Source organism: Strigops habroptila, chromosome 7 (genome assembly GCF_004027225.2).
Source record: "Strigops habroptila isolate Jane chromosome 7, bStrHab1.2.pri, whole genome shotgun sequence".
Lineage (NCBI taxonomy): Eukaryota > Metazoa > Chordata > Aves > Psittaciformes > Psittacidae > Strigops > Strigops habroptila.
The window spans coordinates 56386334-56401906 of NC_044283.2; the positions used below are offsets into that span (position 1 = coordinate 56386334).

Genomic DNA, 15573 nt, shown 5'->3' on the forward strand with positions numbered 1-15573 from the left:
GAAGGGACTCCTTTTCTTCTTCACAATTTGGGTCTGATCTAGATGGCTTGGGTATTACAGGTAATTTTAAAAAATTATGCAGTTGAGGGACTAAAAAGCCTTTATCTGCTGAACGTCTACACCTGCTTTGAGAAACTGGATCACCATTTTTAGTTTGGGTGAAAACTGAGATTGTGGCAAATATCAAAGTATTGCTAAGGTGAAACTTTCTGTTATCATATTGGTGTTATGTGAACGTTTGTTTTCTTGACTGCAGAGGTTGAGAAAATACGGTTTTCATTAAATAACTCTTCACTCATCAAAATTTGCTTAGTTTTGGGGATGACTTCCAAAACCCTCAAAATCTGTCATCTGTTTTGTACTGTGTGGGCTGAAGGGTGGAAATTCTGTTTCTTTGTGTGTGTTTTCAAGACCTCTTTGAATATGGTTGCAAACCTTTGAGCAACTGAAGTAAAAAATCAATGAAACGAATAAGTATCTTCCTCTTTTCTTTAGGCACTATGGTTTCATTGTGAGTGCAGCAAAACTCTTTGCAACAGTGTACTGTGTTCCTTTTACAGAAAAGGTAATCCATACTGTAACAGCATTCCCATCACATAACTCAGATGCATGTGTTCAGTTTTGCCCCACTGTCCAGTTGTCAATTCTTTGCAAGAACTGATTAAAGTGATTCTTGAAGTAATCTCTCCTTCAGCACTGGCTGTTCAGTAGCTGCTTACATTTAGTCATCTTTGTTTAAATCCTTAACCTGGAGAAGAAATGGGTAGTGTATTGGGTATTTTCAGTAAGCACTGAACTCAGGAATGGACCTATTTTGATGGACCTATTTCCTGTCCAGTGTATTAACTGAACTGAAAGAACACCTCTTAAAGATATTCTTTTAATTGTCTTAGCTATGGTCTGGGAGCTTTATTTCTTATTACTCACAGGCCCTGTTCGTTGCTTATCCCTTGTTTTTCTTATTATCTGTTTTCTTTACTAACTGGATTTTCCTGTAAGTCATGTTTACACTTCAATTCTTGTTCAGTTTTCAAGTGCTGGGCACTTCACACCACTCTGGTTCACTGTGGCAACTGAAATGTCACTTGGTGTTTCAGTGATGATGTTTCATCGTTGAATATTTGTGGGATTTTTTGGGTTTGGTATTCTTTGAAATGCTATTGGATATACAGTCTTTTTGTGGGGACCTTTTTGAGTTGATGTGAATTTAAATTCTTTTGTTGTTTTGTTGTTTGTTTGTGTTTTTTTTTCTCAAAACCATAACAGGATTTTTCAGAGGAAACTATTTTGAAGATTATTTCAGCTGTGAAGGTACCAGAGTTCAGACCTTCAAACAAAGTAAGTGTCATATTTAGTTTAAAGAAAACAGATAAATCCACAAGCAATGCCCCACATCTCCATCTACTTCTTGCGTTGATGCTGATCAGAAATAAATACAAATTAAAATGTGCTTTGGGGAAACAAGAGCATGGCATACGGGACTGCTTTAACTTCATATAACTAAGGTGTCTATATGCCAGATGCTGAATGCAGGACGTTGCTTTCTGCAAATGATTTGTTGTAGCATTTTTTTTCCACAAATGAGTGTGATTGTAAGTTTGCAAGCTTTTTTTTAAGTTTATAGGAGTCTATGCTGTATTAATAAAAGAAGTAAAATTTTACTCAGCAACTTTAAAGCAATCCAAACCTAGTGTCAATTTGTTATTTCTCTCTAGGTAATATAAAGGAAGTGTCATTAGTTTTATTTTTGAAGTGTTAACTTCAAAACAGCTGAAGTGTTACTGTGCAGCAGCTGGCATTTGTCATCATTTAAAATTAGGATATATTCCAGAGTGTTTTCATATTTTCTTGCCCAGTGTTAACACTTGTTTCATGAATGCCTGCCTTGTGAGACAAAACCGATATTTTGACTCAGAATCACACAATGGTTGAAGTTGGAAGGGACCTCTGGAGACCACCTAGTCCAGTCCCAATGCTTAGGCAGGGGCAGCTACAGCAGGTCATCAAGGACTATGTCCCGTTGGGTTTTGAATGCCTCTGAAGATGGAGACTCCACAGTTCTCTGTTACCTGTGCCAGTGTTCAACCATCCTCACAGTTTTGGGTTGTTTTTGTTTGTTTGTTTGTTTTGTTTTCGTTGTGTGGGTTTTTTCTGTGGGTTTTGTCTTTTTGGTTGGTTTTTTTTTTTGGTGGGGTTTTTTTTTTGTTTGTTTTTGTTTTGTTTTTTTTTTTCTTTAAAGAATTTTTGTATGTTTCTTGAAGAATTTTGTGCACTTCAATTTGTGCCCATACCTACTTGTCCTGCCACTGGGCACCAGTGAAAAGAGTCTGGCTCTGCCTTCTGTACCTTCCCCTCCATCGGATGTTCATACTCATTGATAAGATCCCACTGAGCCTTCTCTTCTCCAGGCTGAACTGTCCCAGCCCTCTCAGCTTCTCCTTGTAGGAGAGATGCTTCAGTCCTTTAATGATTTTTGTGGCCTTTGGCTAGACTTGCTCCAGTAAGTCTATGTCTCTTGAACTGGGGAGGAAAGACTTCAGAGAAGACAGGAAATCTAGTACACTTCACACTTGTGTTGTATGAAGTTTGTGTATTTTATTACTCAAGCACTGCACACACTTGCAGGTTGTACAGACTGATGAAACTGCAAGAAAACCAGATCATATTCCAGTCAGCAGTGAGGATGAAAGAAATGCTATTTTCCAGCTGGAGAAGTCTATACTATCCAATGAAGCTCTGGAAAGTGAGTAGTGCAAACTAGCTTCATAGCTTAGTAACATCTTGCTATTGCGCTGCCAGTAGTATGACATTGAGGTCTTTGAATAAAGCAGTTTGTAATTCTGCAAGAAGCAGATAGCTGATACCTAAAGCTTTCTGAAGTGCCATACAGGTAAGTGTCCTTAGTGCTTGACATTACCCTGTGCTTCTGTATTTCTGAGATTCCTGCAAGTGTTAGGGTTCTCTGTTATACTTGCATGTAAATACAACCCTGATGACAGCGAGCAGGCAGCAGGGAATTGAACTCTAAGGAGGGAAAGGGTGCTGGCTAGATCCCAGAAAGTGATTCTGCTATGTTCTCTTATCAGCTGAGAGTTGCTGCTTACAGGAATCTGAAATTATCCCAAATCGTGAAGGCTATTAGAATCTTCTTCAGCATCCTCTAGATATGTTAAAATGAGAATGCTTGAATCTGTTTTTGTGCCTGGCCACATGCAGAGGTCATCAGACAACAGCTACATGCATGCATTTTTAGCCTGTGAACACAGGGGAGAAAGATTAGATTAGTTTAGCTCTGACTTCTCCCATGGAGTGTCAACCCTAATGTCTGTCTCCCATGCTACTGAGTCCCTAGTAAAATGGTTACAAATAAAGCTTATAGAAGGAAATCTCACAGGATGGAGCTGAATAAGAAACATCCATAGGACTGTCCAAAATCTATTCCTGGCATTGCAAGGAAAATAAAATTATGGAGCTCTGTTGATACTTCTTTGATTACTCACTTTTAACAACTGATAGGGGCATTTCTGCTTCTAGTATGGGGAAAGAAAGTTGTGTGTGAGACACCAAGATCCAGACTATGAAATTTTTGATTTGTTAAGGTTCTAGTTCCCTATAACTTAAGTTTAGGACATCTTCAGTTTTCTAATAATAATTTTTGCTCCTTTTTTTCTTTTTTTTTTTTTTTTTTTTTTTTTAATGAGCAGATGACTTGCAAATGAAGCCTATTTCCTTTGAAAAGGATGATGATAGTAATGGGCATATGGATTTCATAACAGCAGCATCAAACTTGCGAGCCAAGATGTACAACATTGAACCAGCAGATAGGTTCAAAACAAAACGCATTGCTGGAAAGATTATTCCTGCAATTGCAACAGCTACTGCTGCAGTGTCAGGGCTGGTGAGTATGCTTTTTAAAATGCTTAAAATGCACATTTCTTTCTCTTACTGTTCCTTGCCTAAAACCACTGTTGTTTGGATATTGATTGACACTACCCTGACAGCCTTGTTAAAGAAAAGGGTTTACTTCAAATTTAGCAATCTTTTTTTCTCCTGTATCAATAGAAAAGGTCGCTCTTGGTTCTAGATCTGGTAAGCCCTTGGTGGTTTTATTTTTGATTTGCTGACCAGAAAGAGGAGTTGAAGATCAGCATTTTGGCTTGTTCTCTGCAATATTTGCTTCTGAAATTTTTCCACTAGCAGCAACAGAATTTATTTCTGTGGCATATTGGGTTGCATTTCCAGATGTGATTTACTCTGCCGACTGGAGAAAGGCTGAATCTCATTAACAGCTTACTCTGTAGTTGCTGGCCTCTTTCCTAAACTAGTTGATAACATAGTACCTAAAACCTGTGTTTGGTCTCGTAGAAGTATGCGATTCTTATTTACTGCAGGTTGCACTGGAACTCATCAAAGTTGTTGGTGGCTATCCAGCTGATGCATACAAGAACTGTTTTCTGAACCTAGCCATTCCCATAATGATCTTTACAGAAACTGCTGAAGTAAGAAGAACGGAAATCAGGTAGGAAGGGCAATGGCAGAAGGGTGGTATTTGGAAACCTGGAAATGGATGCTAGAGTTTGGTGAGCCATTGTAAGTGTGAAGTTTGTACGGTTATTAAATCCAGATAACCAGCTGAAGACCCTGTGTGCTCGCGTATCAGAACAATGATGCAACCACAGTTCATTCTTAGTACTGTCAAAGGTGTTCCATAATGCATTGCTCAAGAACTTCCTGTTTGGAAAATGCAGCACATACATATTCTTCTGTCCTATTTTAAAAGTAGTGGTTGTAAGGGCTCAGTTTTCTTTTCAGTGGAAGCTGTTGCTTGTGAAGCTTTAAAAATCTAGGTGAGTTAGATGTGTAGTGTGGTTATTAATGACCTTCCTGTCTGTACAGACTGGACACACTTCTGCATCTTAGTCAATACAAGAGATATTCAAGATATTGTTGTATTCAATACAAGACCTTCAAGTAGGTCTGAAAACTCAGTAAGTTCTTTGCCAGATACTGTGTTAACTCAGTGTTCTTAGTGTGTCTTGTGCTTAGGTCAAAGGGCTTGAGAAATGGCAGCAGAGAGGGAAGAGAATTTTGCTCAAGATAAAAGAGCAAGTTGCTAGAAGACATAGCAGTTCTTCAGTACATGCTTAAAGGAAGTGCCTGAGTTTGTGTTCTAAAGTAACAAAAACCTTGCTCTTTCAAAACAGAAATGGGTTGTCATTTACAATCTGGGACAGGTGGACAATTTATGGGAAAGAGGATTTTACTCTGTTGGACTTCATAAACGCCGTCAGAGTAAGTTATTCACTGTACTGGTTTAATACAAGATGCGAGAAAAGTTTTCACGGTTTGAGTTGTTGGTTTGGGGTTTTTTGGGGGTTTTTTTGGTGGGGTTTTTTTTTTTTGTTTTTTAGTTTTATCAAAACTAAAGTAATTTTAGAAAGAATTTATGTCAATGGGAATGTTGTTAAGTAAACATGTCCAAACCTATTTTAAGATTCTTTAATTCAACCGGCCCAAATGTATCTAATAAAACTTCTGTCAATATCCATGCATTAGCAAGCCTTCTGGTTGGGATTTTATGGTTTTGAATACTTAGTTGTAGTATTAGCAGTAATAGTATCTGCTGGCTTGTGCAGCTGACATAGTCCTCTAATAAGTTTTAATTTGTGAATTCCAGGAGAAATATGGAATTGAACCAACTATGGTTGTACAGGGAGTCAAAATGCTGTATGTTCCTGTGATGCCAGGTCATATTAAAAGATTAAAGCTGACGTAAGTATAACCGGAAAATGGATTGAGGGATGTGATTGCACGTAAAAATTACGTTCACTGGTTGTATCATAAAGACGTGTGCCTGATAGCACTCTCAAAGTGGTTGCTAGTCATTAATATTTGGGAAAGAAGAGAGGTAATTTCTTCTTTTTTTGGGGGGTGAAAGACAAAAGAGAAAGTGAATTAACTCCTGTAGTGAGGACAGGAGACTTGCAAAATGCTACTGTAGCTGATGAATGCTAGAATGAGAAACCCAAAGAAGTCTGACAGTAAGCTGGGTATTTTGAGGGGTGGGGGGTGAAGAATGTACCTTGGTTCAAGCTGGACAAGACTAAACAAACCTTTTTAAACTGACTTAAAAACTAGCGGTGATATTTAGAAACTCACCTCAAAGAATAGGAACACTTACTTAGGAAGGAGTTAATGTGCTGGTTGAAAACTGAGATTTCTGGAAGTCTGTTCAGTTCATAGTGATTCCTTGAGATTCTAGCTCACTTTAGCCCTTTTAAAAATGAAGGCTTTACACAAGGCTTTACAGTGCTACTCACTGACAGGAAATTGGAGTCTAAAGGCTGGAAGTTTAGGAGGGTGTGAAAGCAGAGCATTGGTTTTGACTGATAGGCCTTTGCAAAGTAACAGGCAGATCTCACCTAGGTTTAGTTCTACCTTATATGTTGATTGAACTGTTTTAGCTCAAAATTTGTTCCTCGCAGCAGCTGTGAACTGTATGCTGGTCAGTGTTCACAGGCTTTGCTAGAGCAAGTAGATCAGTACCATTCTGAAGGTCTGCCAGGAGGTAATGCCAGGCAAAGCAGTATATGCTATGGGCAAGCTACTTCCAACTTCCAGGGAGAGAAGAGCCTGTAGGATGGTCCTGCCTTTCGAATGCCTGGCACATTCATAAATTTACAGCCTATCTCAAAATAAGCTGTTTATATTCCTTCTCCTACAGCTGTATAAATCATTTTAAGTTCTGTGTGTAATGAAGTCAAAAGCAAGGTGTAAAGCTGGCTTCTTGTGAATGTCAGGATTTATAACCCTGAGACCCCATTAAAGCTTTCCATGTAGTTACAGCAGCTTGGTGTTCTGTTACAAACAGTGCCAAAAGCTTTATAAGGTATTTGCACTGCAAACTTTGGTCTTGCTTGCGTGGTTTTTTTTCTTAAGGTGTTTAAAATCTTTCTCTCACTGTAATATGACAAGCAGTACAAGACTTTTGTCTTAATTTCAGAATTACAGCACTGACTGGTAGCATACTCCTTAAAAGCAAGTTTTAGAGACATAATTATCTGCCTTCCTCTGTAGGTTGGGACTTCCTCATGCCAATGGGTATGATCTCAGTATCTCTGCTGAGAAGAGGCTAATGCTTTGTGTTCTTGCAAGGGAACAAGTACTTTGAGGGAAGCAGCTTTTTGACCTGCATGCTAAAGCATAGCCAGAAGTGAAATCCTTCTCTAAGTGACCTGTGAGGAATAGAAATGAGTGACTGTATTCCTCCAGCCTCTTAGCATTTGAACTCATGAGCTAGTGCTCCAAGTTGTCAAGAAAATAATTTTGAGACATCCAAAGATACGTAATGAAAGTGAGGTTTGGTTGATCTCCTACTTCAGTATTTTATTGTGCAACTTCCAAGCAGTAGCTGTAGCTTTTGAGACTATGGAGAGCAAAGGGGGAAGACGTGACATGCTTACCTAGTTTAAGCTCACACTGTGGTCATGAAGGAAGAAGTCCTAGGTCCTGGCTGGTTTTTTCCCCCTCGTTGCTATTCACCTTTGAAATTTAAGGACTTAACAAGTTTTAACTCCAGCAGAACTACTTTCCATCAGAACTATCTATCTAGTGTCTGCACTAGAGTGGTTCTCCCTAATAACATATTAAGAACAGCCATTATTGCTAGACTGAGAACTTGTACTCCTCCTTGTTGACCAGAATCCTGTACAGAAAGCTATATTTGCCTTGTGCCTCAGTAGGATGCCAAAGAACAATTCTGTTGGTGAGGAATCCCATCCGAAACTGGCTATCTTCTCTTCTTTGTTGTACTGAGCACTTGTTAATGAACAATTTAACAGCTCACTAACAGGCTGTCTATCATGAAAATGGAATACCATTTGCTGTACCTCAGGTGGAGGACCAGCTTTTGTATCAAAATTGAAAGGCAGCTTATTCTTCATTTTAATCTGATTTCTAGTATTTCTAGTAGGCTTCACTGCTGGCAGTGATATTCATCCTAGCCTGGCCCTGAATTCCCAGTGCCAATCCACCTTCTGGTATGTTAAACTGTCCTTCATTTCCTTGTAGGATGCAAAAGCTTGTGAAACCATCAGCTGATAAGAAGTATGTGGATTTGACAGTGTCATTTGCTCCAGAGACCGATGGAGAGGAAGACTTGCCAGGGCCCCCAGTGAGATACTACTTCGTTCAGGAAGACAATTGATGGTAGAGACACAAAAGTCACTCCTGGACCATTTGTTCTGAAAGGAGTGCTAATTTTCGGCTATTAAAGATGGTACTATATATTTCTTTTTGGTGAAGCCTTAATTAAAACAAATGGTGAAAATCAGTGGCTTTGCACTGAAGACAAACTGGATTTATGTTTCATCTGCTCCCGTTTTCTTCAAACCTGTTTGCTCAAAGGAGGATTGGTCACTCCATGAGATGGAATGTCCAGTACAGTCCTTACCTTAAAGACAAGATTTGTATTGATTTGTGGGGAGCTGAAGAAAGCAAGAAGAATGGTGAACCTAACAAATGGTTTCCATGTGCAAATTAGGTGCTGCTTAGAGAAGAGTGCAGAAAATGGGGAGACTGACATTTTATGATACTCCTGGTGTTCTAAGAAAATCTAAAATCCATCTCATGTTATTTAATTCTCAAACAAGAATTTCATTCTTGCCATCTACATGTGAGATTTAATCTATCCAAAAGGTTTGAACTCCCACTTCAAAGCAGATGAGCTGCTTTACTGTGCTGTTGGTGCTGTCTTTTGAACAGGTAGTGATGCTGGGTGTCAGAGCAGCTACCTTATGTCAGTCTCAACATGGAAGTGTTGGGAGGCAGGTCTTCACTTCAGGGGAGCTGTGACCACTTACACCTGCTCAGGAGAGCTGGAACAGTTGGTTATCTGCACTAAGACTGTTCTGTGCAGAATACTGCAATATGGGGAAGGTGGAAACCTGTCAGAGAGCTGAGTTAACACTCTCAACAATAACACTTTGTCTTCAGGAAAGAGAAGATGATTGATGTGGTTGAGCCTTTCTGCCCTCAGCAAATTAAAAACTCTGTAGCAAATGAGCCTGAAAGGAAGAAAAGGCAAATGGCTCTGGATGTTTGTCATAGCAAACGCTGTTTCCTCAGCTGCTCCTTTTGGTACTGTTCCCTTATCGCAAATAGTTGTGCTGTACACCTGTCCACAGCACAAATCTGAGTTGCACTGAACACTGAGGCTTTTATCAGTCAGTTACTAGGATATCCAAGTACAAAGAAACAGCTAAATCAGAAATAATTAAGGATGAGCTTTGCTGCTGTGGTGAGGCAGAGGTGCGTGAGAGAAACATCTGTGACACCACCTTATGTTCTCTATCATTTGAGCACTGGATAGTTGAACTGGTAATTCTTTTATTTTTTTTTTCCCAATGATGATAGAGTGAGGTTAGAATAAAACTATGAATGGAAAATCTTTTAATGTGTTTAAGCTTCAGAGATTGTGATTGCACATTATCTCCAGCAGCTGTTGCAAAAGCTATTGACTACTTAGCTATTTATCTCGATCATAAGTTATTAAGCTTTCGGGATATCTTCACATTAAGATTAGTGAACATTGTTGGTCACGAATTTTACCTCTCCTTTTTTCCCTTCTCAGTTGTAGTCAAGAATAACAGCTGTTAGGCTAGGAACTTGAACACCAAGACATACGAACTGGATAGATGGAATCAACACAATTATTCCAATATTTGGGATTTAGTCTTACATGCAGGATACCTTCTGGAAGGTGTATATAGTTTTACAGTCAGTCTAAGTTTATAGATATAATTTTCTAGGTTAATAATAGTGCTTTTTAAGATATCTAAATGATTTTTTTTTTTTTTTTTTGAAGAACTTTGTTTAGAGAAAGTTTTTGAAACAGGAGAAGAGACTACTACATTTTAGAGTGCAGAGGAGGCCCAAGCAGACAGTATGTTTCTACTTCTAAATAACTAAAATGTGTTTCACTGTGGCAGTATTAGAATCTGAACTCAACTGAAATCACTAATTAGTGCTAAGAATCACTTAAAGGTTTAAGTCAAGTCAAAAGCACCGTCACCTCTCACAGTTGGAGACTGGGAAACAAATGAAACTTTGAGTAAGTACACTCTACATTAGCGTGGTGTTAACATCATGCTTATGCTTTTGAAGTAAGTAGCATATAAAAATAGTAAAGTCTCAGTACATTTTTAGAATGCCATCTGATAGTCCTCAGGGTTTCAAGTAAATTTTCAGATATAATTAATGGCTTTTATTAATGACAGTGTGTGAGAACCTTGCCAAAAAGTCCAGGTCGAGGTTGGAAGGGATCGCAGCCAGAATTTACAGGCATGGCTGTATCTCTATGCTGCTATTACTGTGTGTCTCTGTTGGATGGATGTCTGTTGTATGGATGGGTTCTGCTCAGTTAAACAATTGCTGATGGAAAAACTGAAAATGCACAATGTCTCTAGGTATTTATTAGCAGACCTTTAAAATTTTCTGGCTATAAGTTAACCTAGGTAAAATCTTACAAGTAATAACCTGAAGAGGACTTTACATGGAAGAACTGTGCATGTCAAGTGGCTCATTAAAATTGTTTTTCATGTTTTAAAACTTTCTGAATTGCTGATATGCAGAGTGAATGTGAGATGTATATTGAGAATGTGAATGTATACTGAAAGTGGAGCAGACCAATTCAGAGTGAATTTGGGTTTGACACAGACCATTTCTCAATCTGCTGCTGCTTTTTATCAAAAGCGTCAGCAGGTGCTCAGCATGGATCACACTGAACGGGCTCAGGCAAACTGTGCAAGTGAATTTTGGCATGCTGGTCTTCAGATCTCCAGTGTTCTCACTACTAATGCTGGCAGTGCAGAGACTTATAGCACTACCTAGAATCTGGGAACCACTTTTTCTCTTTTTTGATTTTTTTTTTCCCCTTTTTTCCTTTTTTTTTCTTTTTCCTTTTCCCCTTGTAACAAAAGCTTCTGTGTGTCTAGGACTGTGTGATGCTCTATTCCAGCTAGAGCTAGCCATCTCCCTGCAGCAGTGAAGCCATTCCACTAGAACACTCTGAATAGCTTTCCTCCAAAATGTTACAAGTTGAAAGAGCAGCTGACTTGCAGAGATGAAGTTTTATTATCAGTATTAAAGCTTTCTCACTCAAGTGCTTTCTTATGAAGTTTGCTCATATTTAGAGAATCATACAATCATTAGGGTTGGAAGGGACCTCTGGAGATCATCTGCTACAACCCTTGAGCAGGTTAGACAGGAACATGTACAGGCAGGTTTTGAATGTCTCCAGAGAGGGAGACTTCACAACCTCCCTGGGCAGCCTGTTCCAGTGCTCTGCCACCCTCAGCGTAAAGAAGTTCTTCCTCATGTTGAGGTGAAACTTCATGTGCTTTAGCAACTATCCAAGAATAATGACTACATAGAACAACTCTGGTACCAGTTGGGCCTCTGAATGGAGAAACCCTGTCACTTTATCATGGCATCTCACATCCTGAAATAATGCAGGTTTGAACTAGGCAGGGTGTTTGTATATGTCTGACTTGTATCAAGCATGAGTAAAGGCTTTAGATAAGTTCCTGTTCTTTTCAACATGTGTCTGAAACAATGTAGCTGTAGGCCACTTGTTTGAAGGAACCGAATTGCAGTCAAATGCAACTGACTGACTAGCTTGAAAGGTTCATCAATCTCCATTAACTAACTGTTCTGCAGTTACAGAAAGCATACTCTGCTGCAGCACAGTGCAGCAATCTAAACCTTTGTCCAAAGGTTGGTAAGCTTTGACCAGATAGCTTTTCAGAGTTTATTTTAGTAAACATGTATTTTGGTATCTTTTCTGTGGTTGATGAAGTAACTAGTGTGGGTGTTTATTCATGTTGCAGAAAGCTTACTGAGGCTCAAGCTGAAAGGTGTCAGGAGTTACAGCACTGATAACACCAGCAGAGCTGTCTTGCTAATAAGTCAATCATTTTGCATGTCAAAAGTGAGATACAGTGAAGAAGTATTAACTTTCTGCTTCTCACAGCAACATACAAGTTTCAGTTTCATGCTGAAGAAAACCTGCAGCTCTAACCTGGTGTGTACTGAGCAGCACCATCTTCACGGAATGATCTTCAGCATTTTCATGAAAAGAAAGTGCTAATGTCTCATGTTGTACTTCTGAAATACAGTGGGTGTGCCCATATGGTCACACTTAATGTACTATTCAGAAACACATGGGCATTCTTTTAAAATAACCTTCCCAAGCCTTGACTGACTACCATAATCCTTGAAACAAGTAATAATTAATTTATGATTCTCAACAGGTATCAAAGAAACATGACAATCAATCTTGGTCTGGAAGTAAGACCAACTCTACCTAGAGCACCCCCTGTGTGTGCAGTGGAGGTGCTAGCTGCTTCTGTACCTAGATCACAGCTGCCTTCAGCTGAGCTGTGTGAATGCTCCCCACCACTGCCACAGATGTGCGGTTTGGTTGGTTTTGGGTTTATTTAAAGAAAAAAGCCAGGTTCTGGAGCTAGTAATTTCCACTAACTGTGAAGGAGTGTAGTTCAGCAGGGGGTACGCATCCTGTAAGCAGTTCACTCAGGCCAGCTGTCTGGCAGAACTTGGAGGCTAAAAATACTAGATTTGGATCTTACTGCTTATCACTTAAGTTGCATGTTTTGAAGGCTGATCCCTGGTTTCCAAGAAGATGGATGCTGTGCCTGACACAGCTGTTAGGTATGGCCAGGGCTCTCACATGCTCTGCTGCCTTGCCTTGTTATCAGCTTTGCAGTCTTCTCCTTGTGCACTCACTGGGGTTCGTCTCAGCCCCTGGAGAAGGTAGTTCAGAGAGCTTAACTAATAGGAATGCCAGCTTACTTGTGGTTAGTTTCCTGAAGCAGCTCATGGCAGGGTCTGATCAACACCCCTGCTGGTGTGTATGAGGGGTGGGAATGTTCAGCTGGGCAGGAGGTGTCTCAGTCTGCTTGAATTTATGCCCTCCCTCAGTTGCATAGCATGGAAAACGCCCCAGCTGCCTTACTTGGGATGTTCCAGATATTGTAACTGTTGTTTGGTCTTTCAGAGAAGCAGGAACCCCCAGTTTAAGTTTCCCAGACTTGTATTTTCTGCTTTTTGGTCTCTGTTGGACCTCTCTGGCAGTGCTCAAAGCCTCAGCAGAGGTGAGGCATCCGTGCTGTCTCTTCGGGATGCCTACCGTTACAGGTGAGTAGACAAGAAATGGTTTTTTTTAATACAAAGTTTATTGCACTGTGAGGCAGTGACAGAACTGAGTCCACAAATACTGCCTAATTTCAATACAATATTTTTCCATCACATTTTGCAGAGGCAATGTGTCCTCTCTTTACCATTCTTGTCCTTTCTTCTTTTTCTCTACTCTGTGCTTCTGCATCTGCAGAGACGTGAGTGTAGGTATGGTAAAACTGACTTTGTAACCCTAAGTACAGGGCTTGTCATTATCGGCTGCTGAAAAAGAGCAATGAGCTTGATGAGGGACATGCTGTGAACATACATGCTATTGTTACATACACAAGCATATAGGTGTTCACAGATTTGTGTCTTAAATATTTATCTTGGATCAAAAAGCCCATTTCTTATTTTCCCAGTTAGTCCACACTAAGTTAAAACATCAGTCCTTACTAACAAGAAAAAAAGATGTAAAGAATCTCACATATTCTTCAGGTGGTGTGTCACTGAAGACTTCAGCATGGATATTGTTTTCCAGTAAACAGAGGATGTGTCAGAGCAGTACAACCACATCAAACTTTGCTCTTGGTATAAAAAATATTGCAATAGCTTCATTACCTTTTCACCATGGTGAATCAGTCAAACTCAATCTACATTTAAGTAGCTAATAGTAAATTGCAATGGGATCCTAGAGATATTGATTGTTACTTTACATAATTTATTTTACCCCCCCCAATATGAACAGAAATAACTAAGTATCATTATTTCAGTGCAACCATTTGTGTTAGCCAGTGCCAAGAAACATTTCCCCCCACAGATCTGTAGCTCCTAGCAATGTGCTTTTAAAGAAATACTTCAACACATCCACTTCCTGGGACTGCGTGCCTTACCTGGCATCTCGAGTGCCGGACAAACAGGTAACCTTGGAAGTACAAAGGCAGAACAGTGATCCTTTGCCTCTCCTGGAAGATTCTCTGGGTGGCAGGCTGTAGAGTTTCCTCAGGCTGTTCCTTAATGCCTCTCAGCATCCTTTGGATATCTCAGCAGGATACCTGGATATCCTCTGTCGCTGTGCTATTCTCTCCCCTGCTCCTCAGTCTGCTCTGTACCAGGCTCAGCCAGTGAACTTGCCCTGGTGAGAGGGGGGCAGAAGCAGCACCTTGAAGAGGAAGTTCCCCGTGCTTGCTGCTAGGTTAGTGTACACCACTGACTCTTTGCTTGGTGTATGATTGTGGGGGGAACCAGACTGAATGGGTTGAAAAGATCTTTGCCCTTAGTGTGGGCTCCTCAGGTTTGCTCAAGGGAGATGTTCAAATGAGGAGCGTACAGGTACAAAAGTCCAGCATGACCTCCCATGGTGGAAACCTCTGCTTGTTATGGCTTACAGCACTGGACTTTCATGGCTGCTGCCAGGGGAGACACTGCTCTTGGCTGCCTCTGAAATAGTATTTAAATTTCCCATTGCAAGTATGGATTAACTTTGAGACTATCAAGAGTTCTTAGGCAAATGGCTAAGGAGATTACAGGACACTAAAAGTTGTACTGGCCATAAATGTACCTATGGTTGTTTAAAACTGGCAAGGATAAATCAACTTTGCAAGGTGGAAGTAGCAAGAAGAGTGAAAGAGCTAATGTACCAAAGTCTTAAAAGAAATTGTGAAGGGAGGTGGTAGTTCAGGAATGAAATATTGGTCCTGAAGAAAGGAGGGGTGAAATTTCCATCCGTTTCACAGAACCACGATGTTAACTTAGAGTTTGGCTTTCCCTTTAAAGGTCAGAAAGAATAGGGATGACGAGACTTGGTGGTTTGATGCTAGTTGCTACTAAACCTTTTTTGGTTGGGGTTTTGTTTGTTTGTTTTTTTAAGTGGGGGGATTTTTGGTTGTGGGTGTTTTTTTTTTTTTTGTTTTGTTTTTTTTTTTAATTTGAACATCTTCATTTTCTGTTTCTCAGCTGTAAGTTCATAATTAGCTGGTGCATTGACCTGTGATAGATCAGACAGCTGCTAGCCCACTCTAGCAGAAAAGGGGTGTCAGCCCTACATGTGGTAGTAAATTCTCCACGTCATCTCTAAACGTGACTGGGGACAGATACATGTTCGCAATTTTGGCTAAAGTGTCGATTTTTGTACATGTTCTCTACTGACTCTGTTTAAATAGCAGACTTAGACTGCTGCTGAGTGTTGCAGAAGAGCTAATGAACCTGGGTACCCGTACATTTGCTTGGCAAAGCTGGCGCTGGCGTGCCAGCACTTAGCCCACTGCTTGCCGGTGTGTATTGACAAGCATCATTTTACGATTATATTTTTGGGACGTCTTTTGCAGGTACCGTAAGATTTTGCGGGTATTACGGCGCTACGTTCTCACGCAGACTTTG

At 40.0% G+C, this 15573-nt stretch overlaps 1 protein-coding gene across 3 annotated transcripts in view; it reads left to right on the plus strand.

The window, feature by feature from the left end:
• UBA6 (ubiquitin like modifier activating enzyme 6) overlaps positions 1-10608 on the plus strand; it is a 30728-nt gene extending 20120 nt beyond the window's left edge. For all 3 annotated transcript variants that reach the window (XM_030492460.1, XM_030492462.1, XM_030492461.1), the window contains 8 exons: positions 496-565; positions 1267-1338; positions 2626-2743; positions 3705-3898; positions 4392-4519; positions 5205-5292; positions 5678-5772; positions 8071-10608. In XM_030492460.1, the coding sequence (XP_030348320.1) occupies positions 496-565; positions 1267-1338; positions 2626-2743; positions 3705-3898; positions 4392-4519; positions 5205-5292; positions 5678-5772; positions 8071-8206 (901 nt within the window). In that variant the 3' untranslated portion in view covers positions 8207-10608. The remainder of the gene's footprint in view (positions 1-495; positions 566-1266; positions 1339-2625; positions 2744-3704; positions 3899-4391; positions 4520-5204; positions 5293-5677; positions 5773-8070) is intronic.
• The last annotated feature ends 4965 nt before the right edge of the window (positions 10609-15573 follow it).